Source organism: Watersipora subatra, chromosome 6 (assembly GCF_963576615.1).
Source record: "Watersipora subatra chromosome 6, tzWatSuba1.1, whole genome shotgun sequence".
Classification (NCBI taxonomy): Eukaryota; Metazoa; Bryozoa; class Gymnolaemata; order Cheilostomatida; family Watersiporidae; genus Watersipora; species Watersipora subatra.
This window is the reverse complement of record NC_088713.1, coordinates 33,916,949-33,937,280: the sequence shown is the minus strand read 5'-3', so window position 1 is coordinate 33,937,280 and position 20,332 is coordinate 33,916,949. Positions and strand designations below refer to the sequence as shown.

At 38.1% G+C, this 20,332-nt stretch overlaps 1 protein-coding gene across 2 annotated transcripts; it reads left to right on the top strand.

The window, feature by feature from the left end:
• Positions 1-1,359: 1,359 nt before the first annotated feature.
• Positions 1,360-8,763, top strand: LOC137398638 (uncharacterized). Of its 2 annotated transcripts, none has more exons than XR_010978983.1 (12): positions 1,360-2,524; positions 2,650-2,832; positions 3,041-3,228; positions 3,395-3,490; positions 3,761-3,994; positions 4,822-5,864; positions 6,102-6,255; positions 6,407-6,576; positions 6,817-6,879; positions 7,319-7,507; positions 7,813-8,011; positions 8,397-8,763. XR_010978983.1 is itself a non-coding variant. In XM_068084817.1 (12 exons), the coding sequence occupies exons 7-12, from the start codon at positions 6,222-6,224 to the stop codon at positions 8,397-8,399; spliced, it is 609 nt and encodes a 202-aa protein (XP_067940918.1). In that variant the 5' UTR covers positions 1,360-2,524; positions 2,650-2,832; positions 3,041-3,228; positions 3,395-3,490; positions 3,761-3,994; positions 4,822-5,864; positions 6,102-6,221; the 3' UTR covers positions 8,400-8,763. The 2 variants fall into 2 exon arrangements, 1 of the variants encoding a protein (XP_067940918.1); XM_068084817.1 differs by having other exon boundaries at positions 6,407-6,527.
• Positions 8,764-20,332: the final 11,569 nt, after the last annotated feature.

Here is a 20,332-nt window from a genome sequence, read left to right as displayed (position 1 = left end):
CTGACGTTTCCGGCGCGAAATTCAGTAAACTCCCGTAAACGCGTTCTAAACTCGTACACTAAACTTGCATCTTCCCCATCTTGGAGAAAAGATTCTTTCAGCAAGCTTGAATCAGACACCTATCATACCATGAGCACTGACCACACATATCATTGTGAAAAACCAGCAGCCAGTCACCAAGAAGTGGGAGTATCAGAATGGGACAGCATTTGTAAAGTAAGGCATAACATGAGCTGAAAATAAGACTCAAGAGACTGTCCTGTGTGGTCTGTCTGTCAGTTCTTTGGTCTTCAGTTAAGTCAGGGGAAGAGTAGAGCAGAGATATAGCAATTTGATTTTTAATTTTGTTTAGAACTACATTGTAACAAAATCAATCACAAACTACTTACTCTACTTGCACTTTGTGTTATCTAACTGAATACTGAACTCGATTTTGCTTGCTCATACCAAGGACAAGCCAAAGAAAATCTCTTCTCATACAATTGCTTTACAGAATAAATATCATATGCCTGCCAAGTACATGTAGTTGCTTCATCATTACTAGTTTGACCAATGTAGTGAGTAGCTGGCGGCAAATGCCCACCAACCTCCCCCAAAATAATGTAATGGGGCAAATGAAATGCATGAATTTTGGGGGATTTTGACAAACCAGGTGTCATATTAAAGCGAAGTACGTTCTAAAAGATGAGCTCATTTATGAAGCGCCGCATGTAATTTGGACAAAGTAGGCTTGACTTAAAAGACTGATTCATAATATAGTGTATCTTTGCTATCAATCATGGTCTGAGTATGATTGTGATGTGTTCACCAATGAAGGTATTTGATGATACTTTTTGTTCTTAGAATATCCTACCTGAAGGTTTTGCCTACCACCTTCTGTAAAGTTCTTCCCAAAAATATGGGAGACCTTTATGTGTGTTTGATTTGACCTGGTTTTAGGAATTGCCTGCTCTGATCACTTGTGAGATTTAATTGGCAAGAAGGAGGTAATTAAGAAGGTTATTTTACACGCACTAATCAGAGTTATTTATTTAATCCAAATGTTAATAATCACAAGGTTAATATCACTAAAAGTTCACAATAGCTGACACAAAATAAAACAAAAGAACAGTAAAAGGATACTTGACCTTAGGTGAGGTCGTATGTAAGAGTAAAATAGCAAAGAAGAAAATATAGAGTAGATACTGCTCTGGAGCTCCATAAACTAATGACACGAAAGAACAACAGACTGAAGAGGGTAGAAGCTATATATATATATATATATATAATGTAAAACCAAAACCAATTAAGCTTTAATATCTATGAAATAACTTTATGGTCAAGTCAGACTAACTTGGAAAACGGATAGCCAAAATGGGTAGAGTTAATTTACTTTGGTTAAATAATTTTGACATAGTCATGACACCCTAGGTAGAATATGTAAATGTTCGTGAGAATTCTTGATGTCCAGGTGTGTTTTCTTACTAAATGTCTTTCTTTTGGTGGAGGGTGTGTCATTGTGTGTGTTCTTCTTTAATATATGTGGGTAAATGTTATGATGAATGTCATGATGAAATGGAATTAGTTAGTTTTGACCATGAGAACCTCAGGCCGTGAGAACCTCACGCTTCTAAAGCACGAGATGGTCCGAATAACCTCCAAGACGAACTTTGTCTTCTCTGTGAAGGAACTAAAATCAAAATCCGATATCTTGGCTTGGAAGGCCTCGTTTCAGGCAAACAACAGATGGCGCACAAAGGAAATCAGGAAGCCTACAGAAAGACTCCTGTTTCGTGTAAGTTAGCACAAGTATAATAGGATTGAAAATACTCTAGTGTTGTTAAACCAGGTTTATCACCAGCCTACAATGTATAACCAGAAGTGCTGGTTGTGACTCAAAAATAGATTCAATCGTTTTCTAACCTCAGCACACTCGAAAGACACAAGACGGGCACAAGACCCGAGTCCGACACACTATACAGTTGTGAAAGAAGAACCTCAAGGGCATTGGATTGGTGCAAGTATAATATACACTGTCATGTTTGTACTCTGTGGATCTAATATATTACTTACCTTTTTCAGCTTAGAGCTGTTTGTCAGCATCAAACACAGTATCAAAACAAGCATAGCTGCAAAAATAAGCAGAAGAGGAAGCGAAAATATTCCAACATAAAAAACACTGGATGCCCAGCCACGCTCACAATAAATTTGAAGCCAAAAAATTATATGCCTCTAAAAGAATTTTGTAACTTGTTAAGCGAATGTTGGACTGAATTCATCAGATTAGTTAATAGAAATAAATATTTTCTGTTTCAAGGGGATCTAGTGAAGCAGTGGTTAAGCTCAATTTAGCCCACAACCACCAAACAGCTTCTGCTGCTTCATATGGAATGAATCGTGTCTCTGAAGAAACCACTAGAGCACTAGAACAGCTTTTTGTTGATGGACATTCTCCGATCTCAGCTCATTTGAAAATGACTGTTGAAGAGGATGTTGTCAAACTTGCGGACAGGTCAATCATCCCATCATCCAAGTTCTGCTCAAGGTATATAATTTGTGTGAAGTAAAGGCCGGTTGAACATTGTTTATACGCTCTGCGTACATTGTCTGACCCATAAATTATTTGATAACCATTCAAATTGCTAGCAATTCTCATATTTTGCTTTTTAGACTTTATAGCAAACTGAAAAAAATCAAATATGGTGAATTTCAAAAGACAACCGCAGAGATGAGAGAGGCTCTGCAAACAAAATTGGAGAATGAGGATGTCCAGTTTTTGACAGATTTCACAGAGAGCAGCCAAATGGTTGTTTCTCTGATAACTCCACTGATGGAGCGTTCACACAATTTAAGGTCAGCTTCTAAACATCACTGTGGCTTTACATAGGTTTAGTCTATGTACAGCATGCACTTACTAGATAGGACATAGTGACCCCAACCACTGATTATATTCCTCTATTAATTGTCATTCAGTGTCATTTATTGTTATTTATCATTTAAATGCGCCTTTATGTTCAAACTGGCAGTGAAAATAACATGCATGGCACATAATCTGTTGCAGAGAGTCTGCAGAGATAGTGTTTTTACATGCCAGTGGTGGAATGGACGGTCACCAGACCCGCCTCTTTCTACTTCTAACCCACTGCCATGGAGGAGTTGTCTAACCCACTGCCATGGAGGAGTTGTCTAACCCACTGCCATGGAGGAGTTGTCTAACCCACTGCCATGGAGGAGTTGTTGTCCCTTTAGGTATGAATAAAATTTAAGTACAATGTAATTCTTCATGCACTAATAACAACCTGATTTGATGTTGTTGTTCAAGACAATGCATGCTATAGTTGCAAAAAGCCATGAAGGTTTTGAAATGCTAGAACATCGAAAAACCCAAACTAAACATATCGTGATTTTATTGCAGGTGCATTTCTGACCACAAGTGAAAGTGAAGATGCCATCACCATGGGGTTAGACCAGATCAAACAGCTTGCTGACAGTTCTGGCTTCTATAACAGAGGTTTGTCATTATTATTTTTTTAAAGATAAGTCATCTGAAACTATAATTCATTGAATGCTGGTACTCGGAAAACAATTTAGGCTGAGAGACAGGTGAAAAAATCCCCACTCTGCTTAGTGGTTAATGAGTGAACTTGGTAGTGCCCAGAACAATGCATTTCACAAATTACGTAAAAACTTCTCTTGGCAATCAGTGTTTTGGCGACAAGGAACCCATCTCTGCCCTTCTTCTTGTTTGGTATGATCAACACCCATCGTTCAACAATTTTAGGCCTAGTTGGACCCAGGTTGTTTATGGTTGATGACTCAAAGGCAGAACATGCGGCCATTAACACTGTGTTTCCAGAAAGTCGAGTGCTGCTTTGCACATTCCACATACAGCAAACGATGTGGAGATGGCTGTGGAACAGCCACAACAAGATCCATTTGAGAGATCGTAACACATGCATGGAACTGTTCCGTAGGCTTCTCTACAGCGATATTGAATCTGAATACATGGAAATGTGTAAGTATAGTTTCTAATGCTATGTATTTGATATTTGTATTATTCAGAAAGTAATTTTCATATACTTACTGATGTTTTGGAGCGAGAGTACTAAATGGAGCAGCAATGATTACCCTGTATTATGGATAATGAAAATAATAAAAGCAGAATATCAGCACCAATCCTTGGTGTTGTTATGTAGATGTTACAGTGCTTATTTGGTGTAATTTTAGCCCAACTATTATTCCCAAAACCACAGGGGGGTTGGGGACTAATAGTTAGGCTAGGTGTAATTCTTTGTAATTTATCTGGCATACTTTAAATGTATATTTGATGATTTGAAACGCAGCCATTAACAGCTTCTTTAATGATTTATGGCTATGAGAGTGACCATTCGTGTCTGGCAAAATATCCAAATTATGCCAATTATCTTGGCAGTTACATGGCAGGCGAAGTCTTTGGGCTTTGTGCCGTCGCCAGTCTCACAAGAGGTGGCTATTAAAATAAGCTTGTTGCATGCAATTCACTGTTCTTGCTTCTGCTCTTCACCTTCTTAGCTGTTTAGGTATATACATGTGCTATGGTCAATTGAATGTGGTTTTGCATTGCATGTCATACATATAGTGTATACCACAAAGTTCAATGCTTGGCATGAGTCTGCAATTGATATTATGTAGAAGAAATTGCATGAAATGTTATTGTCCTTTCATTTGTCTAGTTTATACTCATTTAAGCCTGAATTTTATGGCCTTATAGCTTTATTATATATTGCCTCTTGTATGATTTTATGTGGGCCTGTGCTACCAAATTATTTATTTTATACTTAACATCTATGTTCAATCTTTAAGGTAACAACACCAACAATTTTGTGGAGGCAGCGTTCAGACTTCTCAAGGACACAGTTCTTCATCGAGCTAGAGCGTTTAACCAATGATGTATAAAGCCCCCCCCCCCCCAGGACAGCCGACGGCGCTCATATGGGCGGGGTTTAATGATGGAGCTCTGTTGGGATTAACCCGAACACGGCACCCGAACAAACAAATATGCTGAATAAAGCACCTTGTAAATTTACAAATATTATGAACTATAGTGGTTATTTTAATTATCTGTTGAATTTATTTTGTTGTCAAATAAATATAGTATCCCGATATTGTCACCATTATGATCAGTCCGTTGCCATTCGCAAGCATTCGTGGTATTAATAGTCACAATCGTAAAATAGCTCAAATTCGGTTTTGTATTTAGATTTTGAGTATGAAAACTACACTGCACAGCTTTGCCTGCTGTCCCATCTTATTGGCAAGGTAAAACAATGCATTAACGATGAAAGACTGTCATTTTATATTAGGGGTGGCAAAATATTAATCAAAAACTAGAAAAAAATGCCATTGTTCGGGTAATTATATTCAACTTTAGGCATATACTACGATCTTTACCAATTTTAAAATTACTTAAGGTAGGTAATTTGAAATGTTTTATTTTGCATGGATCCATTATTTTGGTTAGGTATCACCCCTACATTGTAGAAATTCAAGGTTTGCTATTGTGAACCGCGGGGCCTACTGACTGAATGAGCTGATGAAACGATAACAGCGAGTCGTGTTTTCTAAAACAACAAGGCAACGCGACCGCCCCGCGAGAGTTGTGTTTGCTCCGAAACCCAGACTAGCACAATCCTAACGGAGCTCCATCATTAAACCCCGCCCATATGATAGCTGTCGGCTATCCTTGGGGGGCTGTATATCATTGGTTTAACTGTGTCCATTTGACTCAGTATCTGATCACAAAATTTGAGAATTCAATTTGTAACAGACTTCTTGATATTGCCCATGGCAGGACAGAGCTGAGACACAGGAAACGACCTGCAACTTCATCAGCAATAATAAAGCATGTAAGTAGCAAGTGGTACATGAGGTGGATTAGTTCAATTTCTGTTATTGGATGTAATTTTAGAGTAGGGTAAGTTGAGTTACATGGGAGATGTCTTGTGTCGGATTTCTTGATATTCCCATTAAGCGTTCTTCAAGTATAGTAAGTTCTGTTGCAATAATCACCTTACGGTTTTTTATGTATATATAACTTACTTGGTCTTTGCAAAATGTTGGTGACCAGTACGAGGTTGTCATAGGGAAGACCAAGAGACTCGTCCAAGCTGACTTAGGTTTGTGTAGCTGCACTTATGGCAACACAGGAAACCTCTGTAAGCACCTGTGGGCTGTGATGGAGAGTGCATTTGAACGTGGAACAAATGAACACCACTATAAGCCACTCCAGCACCAAAGGTAGGATTTGTTTTGGCTTTCAACAGGTAATACCATAGGTCTAATCACTGCTTAAAATGATAAGAAGTGAACTAGTTTGCTTAGCCTTGTTAGATGTAAAGTTTGACTATTCACAGTGAACTCTCATAAAACATCCTAAACTATTTTACAGGTCAGAAAGCACAGAAAGGCTGGTTGGAGCCGCTCCACCACAATACTTTTATAGATAACAAAATGATTGATACAGAAGGAGAAGTAGAAGAACATCTTGAATATGAAGAGATTGTTAAAAAGTACTGGCCTAGTATTAACCATCAACGCTTCATAAAATGGAGTGGTCAGGTATGACTAACAAAAGTCAGCCATAAAGCTTACTATTACTAAAGATTGGAATTTTTTGAGACCAAGAATTCATTGCAGTACAAAAGTATAAATAATCTTTTTCAACTAGAACCTACTGTACTTGTGTTATACTATATAAAGTTTGGTCATATGTGGGTATGATTACTCAAACACTAAAATTCATTAGGTGGCTTGATATGTTACATTTTGTGTACAATTGTTTTGTTTTTATCATTCTAGCGAGAACAGTTATTCAGAAGTGTATGTGATACCAAAGGTTTCTGAACTACAGCGCCAGAAATGGTAGGCCACGAGACAAGGCATATGATCATCATATTTATACATGTTTTTCATTTATAAGCTATTTTGGCACACATGCCTGTTATGACATGTCAGCAATCATCATGGCATAACATACCTGATGTATATTATTTGCCACTGTGGTGATTGATTTGATAAAATCATGTCAGAAGCCCCTTGTCCTATGTTCTCTGTTCAACAAACTTACCACCTTCTGCTTCTTGCTTCATTGCTCCAGTGGTGTGTTTACTCTCCTGCTCAGTTCATTCAGTAATGATTTCTGCTTCTCAAATTTCTTGTACATTTTATGATTCATGCCGAAGTACATACTCTGTGTGAACAATGATGTTTCAATAGTTGAAAGACAAGATTACATAACACTGGGAGATATTACTGTTTATAATATGCGCATCATGTACATATTATTGAGTTTTTTTTTAAGGCAAGCAGCTATTGATGCATTCCACAAGGACATGTCGGATAAACTCGAAAACTACTATGAGGGGGCTATGTATGGTCCGGCCTTTGAGACCTTGATCGAACGGTGGAAGGCCCAAATAGCAAGTCAGAAAATCACTCTCCTGAACACACCATTGTCTTTAGGAGAAGGATACAGTTTTATGCAAAAGAGGTGAATTTTAGGGTAATTTGGCAGGGTGTAGTATTACCATAGTTTAGGTAACAAGTCAGTCAGTTATACATTAATGTCCAAGCATGCCTCACATGGTATTCAATATTGATAGCCGTTTGATACATGCCTAACTATTAGGCCCCCCCAGCGGTTTTGGGACTAATGGTTTGGCTGGTGTCAGACACTCCTCATCAGATATTCTGGATAAAGTTTTGTGGTTAATCGAGGTATCATCAGATTTATACCATGTAAGACAACGCAAAACATATTTTACATAAAAAGAACAAATATCATAATAATTACAGGACTAAAATTGGAGTGCCGCCTTCAGCAGTGGCCAGAAGAAAAAGGCCACTCGGCACAACAACGAGTCAATGTGGAGGTTCTTGTAGGAAGGCTGCTGAACATGCCTATGGGAAGGAAACCGAGAAGAACCACCCTGCCCCACATAGTTTATCATTCTTTGTGGAAAGAAGGCAAAACTCACTCCAAGAAATGATACCGGTATGTTTATAGGTATAGTCTATGGCTGTGACTTGCGCTTTTAATTAACTGTACTCACCAGAATTTATAAATGATGATGTCTTATGAATGATAATGGTTTCTTGTTTACACGTCCAAAGCTCTGTGAGAATGTCAGCAGGCCATGCATTTTTATTCACAGCTGTCCGATCCACATGTTTGAATGGAACATAGGTGTAAAATATTATAAATCTAAAAAACCATCTCCTTAAATCTTTTATCATTCAATCAATTTTATTGATCAGTTTTAGGAATTACTTTTCATTATTGTTGATAAGATGCATGTGAGTACATTTCGAGTCTCATTTGTTAGTTAACACTTTTGTATACTTTCTGTTAGTAACACTTTCTTTTGTTATTATTGTAGTAAATCTTATGACACACTGAATGATGATCAGTTGCCAGTGGCTCAAGAAGATACCATTACTACATCAGAAAATGTTCCAGCATCTCCTAAATGTGACATTGAAGCTCACCCCTTTGCATTATTTTGTTTTATTATTTTAGGTGTGTTAGGTGTGAGACTTCATCCTCATACAGTCTGAATAGCATCTTACTGAGTATTTCCAAATAAGGTTTTTATATATTAAAACTTATTGAAAGAATACAATGAACATTCCGGATATACATTGTGTTTTCAAACTTAATCTCACATTTTATCCCCTAATCCGCCACATCATAAAGCGGACATGATTCCTGGATGAGGCACAAACATGAGTCTTTTTAATGGTTAACATCAGACATTGTTAGTCAAATTCTACTAATTTATGCTGTAGCAATAGTAAGGATTACGACGCTTTTGGGATTTGTAAAAAGATATAAAGACACAGCCTGGCCAATTGTCCAACTTACTATATTTATTGTACAGCTTGATGATAAAACTGAGCCTCTTGATGAGTTGATGCCTGCATTTATGCCAAGAATTGTCTATATAAGTCACAGCTGACTTGATTTGATCAAGAATTATTGGTTTGATATTGTTACTATTACAACTGATCTGTTTCAAAAGTCACATGATGAAATGTGGATGTGTAAGTGAGTTGAGGCTTGTAAAAATTCTGCACCGGTTGTATAGCAGCAGTGCTATTCATCACTGTAAATAAATCCTTATTAGATCAGCCAAGCCAAAGGCGTTTTTATAGCTTACCACCCAAAGTGAGTATAAGTTCACTCCATTCAATGGTACACACAAAAACTGAGTTAACTTTTGTTCTTGGCGTTGAGAAAAAAGATGATCAGTTCCCAAAATTTACATAATCTGCAGCGACATTGCATTTTTCTATCAAGTGTGTCTACCCTGTTGTTTTTGTTTTGTATGTGCGTGGCGAAAATCTTGCGTGACCCGGCTAGCCCGTGGGAAACAGTATACGTTAGGGTCATGAAATTTGTTACTTGTTCTCAGACGTGACGAAAATGAAAGGGAGTATATGTTAAGGGTTGAGAAACTTAGCAGGAATTTAAACTTTGGTGGTGATGATAACAGGAAAGATTTTGCTTTTGCGATAGCTGTTAATGGACTTAAGGAGTCAACGTTACGTAGGCAATTGATGCAGGAAAGGAATTTAAATTGGACAAGGTTATGTGACATTCTCAGAGCTAGACAACTTGCTCGTGATTCAGAAGCAGTAATAAAAAATGCTAAGGCGAAAGCTAGTGGCACAGAGATTTCAGAAATAGCGGCCATTGTTTCTAGGCAATCTAAAAATAAAACTAGAAGCACTAGTCGCTACACTAGCGAAGGTTTAGAAGTTCATAGAATTTCTAGGAAGGAGTGTTAAGACTATTATGATAATAGGTCCATGCCTAGGTACTCCAAGGTTGGGTGTAGATCTTTAGGTCATGAGTCTACAAGAAATGAATGTAAAAGCCGACATAGAAGCTCTAGTCAGCCTTCTAGGGATTCTAGTGCTGATAGAGATAATTGGCATACTAGATCTAAGGGTTACTTTTCACCTAAGAGTGATAAATGTTACAACTGTGGTAGTTGGCAGCACCGGCTTCGTGGTTGTCCTGATGCTAAGTGATTTACTTGCAATATGAAAGGCCATACTAGTATTGACTGTGCTAGGAATGGTTATGAGGACTCTTGGAGACAAGATCTTAACAGGTATCGCTATGATAGAAGTAGCAGTGGCGAAAGTGACAGGAATATGAACAGAGGTTCAGGTAGAAGAGACAGGGACTACACATGTTCCCGTCATCTTAGTAAGAGTGTAAGGCTTTCTTCATCTGGTCCTAAACGACTAGATGATAAGATAGTAAGAACTTTGAAGGTAAACGATATTGAGGTTGATTTTGTTCTCGACACAGGGGCTGAAGTTTCAGTAATTACCGAAAAAACGGCCAACAGGTTAGATTTACAGTTAAGAGCACCATCAACTGTTTTGACTGCAATAGACGGTTCCGAGTTAAAGGTGGTGGGTAAAGCGGGGGTTCAGTTGAGAAGTAGACACAGGTCTATAGTCACTTAGGTTCATGTTATAAAAGGATTGAGCAAAAACTTCTTGGGCATAAATGAGTTTAGGCAGCTGAAATTGTTGGCTGTTTTAAATGCATTGTGTACAAAAGGTTTTAAGCCAGTTACATCGTTGCCTCCTAGACCTATTACTGCTGGTCTATGTTGGCATCTTTCAGATGATGGCAAGTTGGAAAACTTGACAAATCAATCAAAAGAAAAAAAAAATGGTTAAGGTCCCAGAGATGGGGAAGATAAAGTTCTAGAAGATGTTAGGCTACCTACCTGCTATCCAGGCTAAGGTAAAGTCACTTACAGACAACCAGCTGTCTGTCGGCGGGGAGGCTTTTTCAACCCCCTACACCTCAAATCAGGGAGGTGCAGAGGATGCTGTCTTGACAGCAACCTGTACTAGCCGTGAGATTAGCCATGCCGAAACAGGTGGCATGGTAACCCAAGAAAGGACTTCTTGGGCTGAAGGGATAGAGATACAAAAGGCCAGGATAGAAGGTAAGCCACACTCTGAGGAAGAGTTCAGGATCCAACCTCTGTATGGCTCGGATGACCCGAAGAAGTCTGTAAAAAGAGAGAATAATCAGGACGCTTAGTCAAGGCACGGGAACGGGTAAAAACAGGGGCAGGTATGTACTTGGAACTCGAAGGTTCGAGCCCAACACAACAGGTTAGGGTAGCGAGAGCTGCTATGACCCGAAGAGTAAGTATGGGAAGAGAATGACCCACCCCATACAGGTAAGGCCAATTTCGATTTTAGTACAAGGTTGACATCTGGTTCACAGGCTAGCTCTATGCTCATGTATGTTTACTAGGCTTCCATATAGCACCTTTGGTAAGCTTGCTAACTTATTCCGCTCCCATTGTGACTAACACTTGGCGAGCTCATGATAACTGCAGGCTTTACTAGTGTGCTAGCAGATAGTATACATGCGTGTCAGACTCCGTGTCTGAAGCTTGCTGCTTAACATGATTTCTGGTGGTGGTGAAACCTTTATCCGAGCCCCGATAGTTCCAGTGTCCATGTTCAGGGCCCAAAGAAAAAGAGGGGGTATGTTATATATGCGTCTATGCATACTACAGGTTCCGAGGCTATTATAGAGACTCGCCAATACCGAATCAGGATTAGGACGTCATAAGACGTAAAAGAGCTAGATCGCTGGTGCATACATATATATGGGGATCGCAGACGAGAACACATTATTCAAATCTTCTTCTTACTGGTAAGTGACCAGTAGGAATATAACACCTCTCTGTGTACAATAATCTTATGCAAGATTCTGCAACTATTTATGCACATTTTTGCATAATATCTTATCTTATATTTCTTAACAGTATTGGGTTATTAGTAGTGGGTTATTGCAATATTGCTGTGATAGAATATAGCATTGTGGCCAGTGTCTAATATTAATCATGATTAAATGCAACTGGGCAAGTGCAAGACATGTGACAAAAACAGAAAATTCCTCCGTCAAGTGACCAGGTTCTGAGCCACTCCAGTTATACTCGTCCGAGTGACTGACAGTATGAGCTATAAAAGTGAACAGAAAAGAACCCTAATCCTTGCTAAGATACTTGCGTAGATCCTACTGCATGTATATTATCAACGGGCTCTTGCGCAACGCCCCATTCAAATTAGCTCCGCCTACAATGTTAACTAGTGTAAGAGGAAAGAAAAATTGAATACATGCGTAATCTCAAATTTTCTATAAAGCTGTCTCCAAACAAGTTTTGGTAATTTCTGCTATAATGACATTTTTTGTCTTCTGTCTGATTTAAAATGATTCCTACACATTTTTCAGATGTTAAAATAGGAAATCAGATCTAGTTTGCATGCTTATCTGATTGCAACGCCATCAAGGATTAGGGTACTTTATTCACCCTGTCCCTGGATTCTTCTACTGCTACTACTATTAGTAGAACTAGTAGTAGTGGTAGTCTACTACTAGTAGCACTAGTAGTTTTACCAAAAAGGATAACTATATTGCTTTTTATATGGTATCTGTGCAAACCTGTAATCCTTGCATATTGCACTGCTATACTGTGCAGGATTAGGGTCATATCTGGTACCTGGACAAATCTCTAAGCTTTGCATATGGTATGGCCATACTGCGCAGGATTAGGCTCATATCTGGTACCTATACAGACCTCTAATCTTTGCATATGGTATGGCTATACTGGTCAGGATTATAGTCATATCTATTACCTGTACAAACCTCTAATCCTTGCCTATGGTATGGCCATACTGTGCAGGAATAGGGTCATATCTGGTACCTGTGCAAATCTCTAATCTTTGCATATGGTATGGCTATACTGGGCAGGATTAGGGTCATATCTGGTACCTGTGCAAATCTCTAATCCTTGCCTATGGTATGGCCATACTGTGCAGGATTAGGGTCATATCTGGTACCTGTGCAAATCTCTAATCTTTGCATATGGTATGGCTATACTGGGCAGGATTATAGTCATATTTATTACCTGTACAAACCTCTCATCCTTGCCTATGGTATGGCCATACTGCGCAGGAATAGGTTCATATCTGGTACCTATACAGACCTCTAATCTTTGCATATGGTATGGCTATACTGGGCAGGATTATAGTCATATCTATTACCTGTACAAACCTCTAATTCTTGCCTATGGTATGGCCATACTGTGCAGGAATAGGGTCATATCTGGTACCTGTACAAACCTGTAATCCTTGCATATTGCACGGCTATACTGTGCAGGATTAGGGTTATATCTGGTACCGGTACTGAGCAGGATTATAATAATATACAATAACACTAATAATACGATATCTGTATGTTTTAGTTGAAACATTCAATATGAAGAGCGCTTCACGAAATTTCTGTGTAATGCGGGTCACTACTTCATTCACATTAGGTAACAGCGGGAATGAACGCATATTATTTCCCTTTACTTGTTTTGGTTAACAGTGTAATCTTCATGTACCTGTACATAATTGCCTGAGTTAACCGCATTATTTTTATATACATTTATTTGTGTTTGTTGCACAAAAACATAGCCCATATACATGTGTACTTCATATTTGTTACAGAAACAATCCCAACGAAAGACCAAAGCACTCACAAGGTCCCATAGAAGAAGTTTGAACAGTCTTTTGAAGCGGGTATGTATGGTGGTTTTTAACTATTTAATTTAATATTTGCCAATGTTTGATTTTCCATTTAATTGTATACGATTTTCCGCTGTCATTCTAAACTGGTGACTGGTAACTGGTGACTGGTCTCACCAACATGGCATGCAGCAAATTCTTAGCTGGGTAATTTGCCATATAAGTGACATTGCTCAAGTACAAGGTCTTACTCAATGCACAATATGCCACTAAGATTATGTTAACAAATATTCTAAAAAAGAGAACAGGAGAGCTTGTGTACATGAGTTTGTAAAAATAATAGGTTGCATATAAATAACAAGATAAGATAAATAATCTAATAGCGTGTTCTACCTTCAATTGATTACGTGATTTCCTCTTATATAGGGTGAGAAGTTGGCAGAAAAAGGAGTAGAGGGTCTTGTGGTGGTCCGTCTCAGAAACAAGTTGGTGAAAGTCTGTATGTTTATTTTTAAATATTTAGCATGTCTTTATTTTTAGAAAATAAAACAACAAAGTTGTCAAACTCTACACTGTTTGATATACTTGATAAGATGGCACATATTAGTTAACACCTGGTGGGCATGCATTCTCCGGTGAACTCCAAAAAACAATTTTGCCGGTCATTAATGCAGGCACCCTATAATCAATAACAAAAGATAAACTAGATGTCATGTCCTTCATTTACCTTTATTAGTTTGGCAGAGTCCCAAACTAGTGGCAGCGACCAACTGAGCAGCATTCAGTTTCAAAATATTGAGAAGTTGAGCACCTGTGACATTGATGTCACGACACTAGACAATAAACGAGCTCTCATCAGCTCGTTTGTGAATAAAACTAGTAAGTCATGGAGTTACGTCTGTCTCTTAGAATACTGCTAGGTTTTTTAATGAACAAATTTCAAGAATAATATATTACTCATTTTAAAAATTGCTAGGTGGAAAGCATTTTATAACGGGTGAAATTTTAGTAGATATTATTGAGCTCTTCTATTATATAGGGTTTTCCCATTTATTATATGTTGTCTTCCTATTTTTCTGTGTAAAGGTCATAACCTTAGGAGGCGAAGCATTAGAGTCTGCATATAAGGCAGCACACAAAACATTTTGATTCATTCTTATACTCAGCTAGGTTATATTTTCAACAATAAATAATATAAACGACATAAACTATGAAGCGTTTTATTAATTAATCCTTAATTAACATGGAATTACTAATCGTTTTTGTATATCATGGAATAACCATTCAAGGATTTTATAATATTGTTTGAAGCTTGGTTCCTGAGTCTTGGTTGAGCTACAGTCTTTCTGCAGGCCCAGTGTGAGAACTGGTACCATGGTTATGGAGGCTACGCACTTTCAGAGACAACTCAAGGCTGTCTATATCTGGAACAAATTTCACCTCATTGCTTTCTGGTCAGGACAGAAGTCCTGTGTAATCTATACGCCAAAATTAGCATTTGTTTTTGAGCTCGCATGTTACTGCCACTTACCTTTGTTCGTAGGATCTACAGGCTTAAGAAGCACATGAGCTTTTTAGACAGTCGGCCACCATGGTGGCCGGAAGAAGTACCTTTTGTTGCACCCAACAAGTGGTACGGTAAGTACAAATTTGTGGATGTTAAGTTTATAAATTGACATGTTGGTGTTAGGTTTATAAATTGCATTCAAAAACAAAGCGCTATGTCGTAGTGTAGCGCTAGTGTAGTCGTAGTGTAGCGCTAGTGTAGTGTAGTCGTAGTGTACACCAAAATTGGATCATATACATTTTCCTTTGCAGACAGTATTTTTTTTGCTGGACTCTATTATTTACTTGCCTTACCTATAATTGTGAGATCTTTATTCATTTCAGTTGTAAATGGGAAGACGGTAGCTGTCCACAACAGTGGGACTCTGGCGATAGTGATAAAAGCCTATTACAGACATATAGTAAGTTTACGTACTATACTATCACAAACATTGTACCAAATTGTTAGATTTTAAACATTGTTTATGCATATGTTTAACCAACTACATGCATATAAGTATGATTTGGTATTAGGTTAACAAAGAGATACTGTAAGTATTATTATAACATATAGTTTCTACGTCTCTAACCTATTTCTTCTGCTTGCTAACCGAAACAAGCACTTGAAATAGAAAAAACTCTGCCATGGTGTTGTTTTACTTTTCTATTTTACTGTGACTATGGTAATTAGACCTACATAGCCTTTATTTATCCTCTGGTGTGTGTGATGCTTACACGTATTACTTTCCTCTATATTTTTACGTTGTAAATGAATCAACTTCTAAAATATTTGCTTTGGTTAGATTCAGTGCAGATATTATGACAAAATTATGTTATTTTAAAAACAATTTGCATTGTAGGACTGTTTAGAGGAAAAGGAAATAGTGATACAGCAGAACCATCTAATGACAGACCACTTTTCAGAACTATAACTTGTTTTAGTTCTTGCAAATGAGTTATTCGGCAAGGCCTTTGATAATTTTATCTAAAATTCATACCGGTGAAGATTATTACAGTACAGACGGACGGACACGGCTCTTATTATAGTAAAGATTATTACAGTACAGACAGATGGACACGGCTCTTATTATAGTAAAGATTATTACAGTACAGACAGATGGACACGGCTCTTATTATAGTAAAGATTATTACAGTACAGACAGATGGGCACGGCTCTTATTATAGTAAAGATTATTACAGTGCAGACAGATGGACACTGCTCTTATTATAGTAAAGATTATTCCAGTACAGAAAGATGGACACTGCTTTTATTATAGTAAAGATTATTACAGTACAGACAGATGGACACGGCTCTTATTATAGTAAAGATTATTACAGTACAGACAGATGAGCACGGCTCTTATTATAGTAAAGATTATTACAGTGCAGACAGATGGACACGGCTCTTATTATAGTAAAGATTATTACAGTACAGACAGATGGACACAGCTCTTATTATAGTAAAGATTATCACAGTACAGACAGGTGGACACGGCTCTTACTATGGTAAAGATTATTACAGTGCAGACGGATGGACACGGCTCTTATTATAGTAAAGATTATTACAGTACAGACAGATGGACACAGCTCTTATTATAGTAAAGATTATTACAGTACAGACAGATGGGCACGGCTCTTATTATATTAAAGATTATTACAGTACAGACAGATGGACACGGCTCTTATTATAGTAAAGATTATTACAGTACAGACGGATGGACACTGCTCTTATTATAGTAAAGATTATTACAGTACAGACAGATGGGCACGGCTCTTATTATATTAAAGATTATTACAGTACAGACAGATGGACACGGCTCTTATTATAGTAAAGATTATTACAGTACAGACGGATGGACACTGCTCTTATTATAGTAAAGATTATTACAGTACAGACAGATGGACACAGCTCTTATTATAGTAAAGATTATTACAGTACAGACAGATGGGCATGGCTCTTATTATATTAAAGATTATTACAGTACAGACAGATGGACACGGCTCTTATTATAGTAAAGATTATTACAGTACAGACGGATGGACACTGCTCTTATTATAGTAAAGATTATTACAGTACAGACAGATGGACACGGCTCTTATTATAGTAAAGACTATTACAGTGCAGACATATGGACACTGCTCTTACTATAGTAAAGATTATTACAGTGCAGACAGATGGACACGGCTGTTATTATAGTAAAGATTATTACAGTACAGACAGATGGACACGGCTCTTATTATAGTAAAGATTATTACAGTGCAGACAGATGGACACGGCTCTTATCATAGTAAAGACTGTTCCAGTGCAGACAGATGGACACTGCTCTTATTATAGTAAAGATTGTTACAGTGCAGACAGATGGACACTGCTCTTATTATAGTAAAGATTATTACAGTACAGACGGATGGACACGGCTCTTATTATAGTAAAGACTATTACAGTACAGACAGATGGACACAGCTCTTATTATAGTAAAGATTATTACGGTACAGACAGATGGACACAGCTCTTATTATAGTAAAGACTATTCCAGTGCAGACAGAAGTGCTCAAGTACGCTAGCCATGACATAATTTTATGCACATACAGTACCGAGTGTTAGGTTAATATCAGCTGTAGTTAAAGCATTATAAAAAGACTAATGGTACGTCCTAATACTAAACCAAATGAGAAACATCAAGAAAGTAAAATAACGAATAGATAAAAATACTTAGCCGCTGCCATAATGTATGTTATGGCAGCCTCTAATCTGTTTACCCGTTGGTGTAGGCGCAAAACCTAATTGGAAAAATAAAAAAATTAAAATCTAATTTACTTATTAAAAGCTTATTTTCATTATTAAAAAGGGCACTAGAGAGTAGAGAAAGAGGAAAGGTGAGGAAGTACATCACAAGGTAAACTAGAAATTCCACTGTCATACAGCCCATGACCAAAGTGATATCGGAAAAAAAGAAAGGGTACTGATGTTTGAGAAATGCAATATTAGCAGTCAAATGGCACTGCAGTGCAATAGGATAACTGCAATGGTAGCTGTAATGTACTGGGTGTGGGTGTTGTTATATACAACAAATAGCAATAACGAAAGGAAAAGATTATACGTTTACATCTCTCCCCTGCAATAAGAGAAATGCAATATTGGCCATTGTTAGAAGTAAAATGCGCTGATATTATTAGAATAACCAATATTATTAATATAGTAATAATATAAAAACCAATGCACAATTTTGTTTACATTTCAAAACGTCACAGCTAACAATATCACAAGGTTGCGATATTTATATAGATTTTTAGAAAATCTGTACTACGTAGTTATTTTTCTGTAGTCATCCAAACTTATAATTAATTATTGTAATAATCTCATAAGAACCGTTAAAAATATCATCGTCATTTTCTTTACTTACACTGCGTTGGACATCAGTTAGAATACCAAAGTACTCAAAATTGTCAAAAATGTCAGTTAATTTGAAATCGGCAAAAATGAAACGATTTCAGTACTCCTAACTTAATTACAGAAACCTTCAGCAATTCAACGATGCTATAGACTGGTGAAATGTGCACGTTATTTTTTTCGTGAAATGCGCACGACTGAATTGTGCTATTCTCTGTCGCTCGGCGTTTTAATTTCCAGTCTCAACTTTGATAAAAGGGAGGCTTAGCAAGTTTTAATAACGATTTTCGGCCAAATAAATCTGTCTACTTATGTATAATCCGATCAGATGGGTTAGTTTTAGGAATTTGCGGTAACCTTTCAAAGGCTTGGTAACATATTTAAATAGGTTTATATGCATTTTGTATCATAACATAAACTTAAACGACTTTACAGAAAAATAGTTAAATTTGTTGATAAGATTTCGTTACAAGGGTTTGGTGACGGCCGTTAATGGATAATTTTTCGGGAGTTGTGTGCACATGTGCATTTATTATAAATCTCCCAAACCAATCGCTTCGCTCGTGTTTGGTCTTGGGATTACAGAACCCTTCGGCAATTCGACAATGCTACAGACATGATTCAGTGTCGCTGTTTGAAAGTTGAACATCTTATGTGCCATCTTTATGCCAGGAAACGGGCTTAGCAACCAACGGCGCTGCACTTGTGCATGCGCATGGGTCTTGTTTTCCTGTTGCTTCATACGCAGACACATTCCTTGACATAGGGAGTCACAGGACCATCGCTCGTAATAATAGTAATAAGATGACTGAATAACTGTGTTATGTAACTTGTGTATTGTTAAACTAAAACAAAATTAAAGTATGTCTAGATTGTGTATATCAGCTCATCAACTTGTATATTCTCTGTTGAAAAAGTTGTTAGCTGGTCTTCTTAATCGTTTTTTCAAAGCTGAGTCAGTGCCTGGTTGCAGAAAGCTTGGCTGAGCCAATGCCTGGTTACACAAAGCTTGGCTGAGCCAGTGCCTGGTTACACAAAGCTTGGCCGAGCCAGTGCCTGGTTACACAAATCTTGGCTGAGCCAGTGCCTAGTTACACAAAGCTTGGCCGAGCCAGTGCCTGGTTACACAAATCTTGGCTGAGCCAGTGCCTGGTTACACAAAGCTTGGCTGAGCCAGTGCCTGAATACACAAATCTTGGCCGAGCCAGTGCCTAGTTACACAAATCTTGGCTGAGCCAGTGCCTGGTTACACAAAGCTTGGCTGAGTCAGTGCCTGGTTGCAGAAAGCTTGGCTGAGCCAATGCCTGGTTACACAAAGCTTGGCTGAGCCAGTGCCTGGTTACACAAAGCTTGGCCGAGCCAGTGCCTGGTTACACAAATCTTGGCTGAGCCAGTGCCTAGTTACACAAAGCTTGGCCGAGCCAGTGCCTGGTTACACAAATCTTGGCTGAGCCAGTGCCTGGTTACACAAAGCTTGGCTGAGCCAGTGCCTGAATACACAAATCTTGGCCGAGCCAGTGCCTAGTTACACAAATCTTGGCTGAGCCAGTGCCTGGTTACACAAAGCTTGGCTGAGCCAGTGCCTGGTTGCAGAAAGCTTGGCTGAGCCAGTGCCTGGTTACACAAATCTTGGCTGAGCCAGTGCCTGGTTACACAAAGCTTGGCTGAGCCAGTGCCTGGTTACACAAATCTTGGCTGAGCCAGCGCCTGGTTACACAAAGCTCGGCTGAGCCAGTGCCTGGTTATACAAAGCTTGGCTGAGCCAGTGCCTGGTTACACAAATCTTGGCTGAGCCAGTGCCTGGTTACACAAATCTTGGCTGAG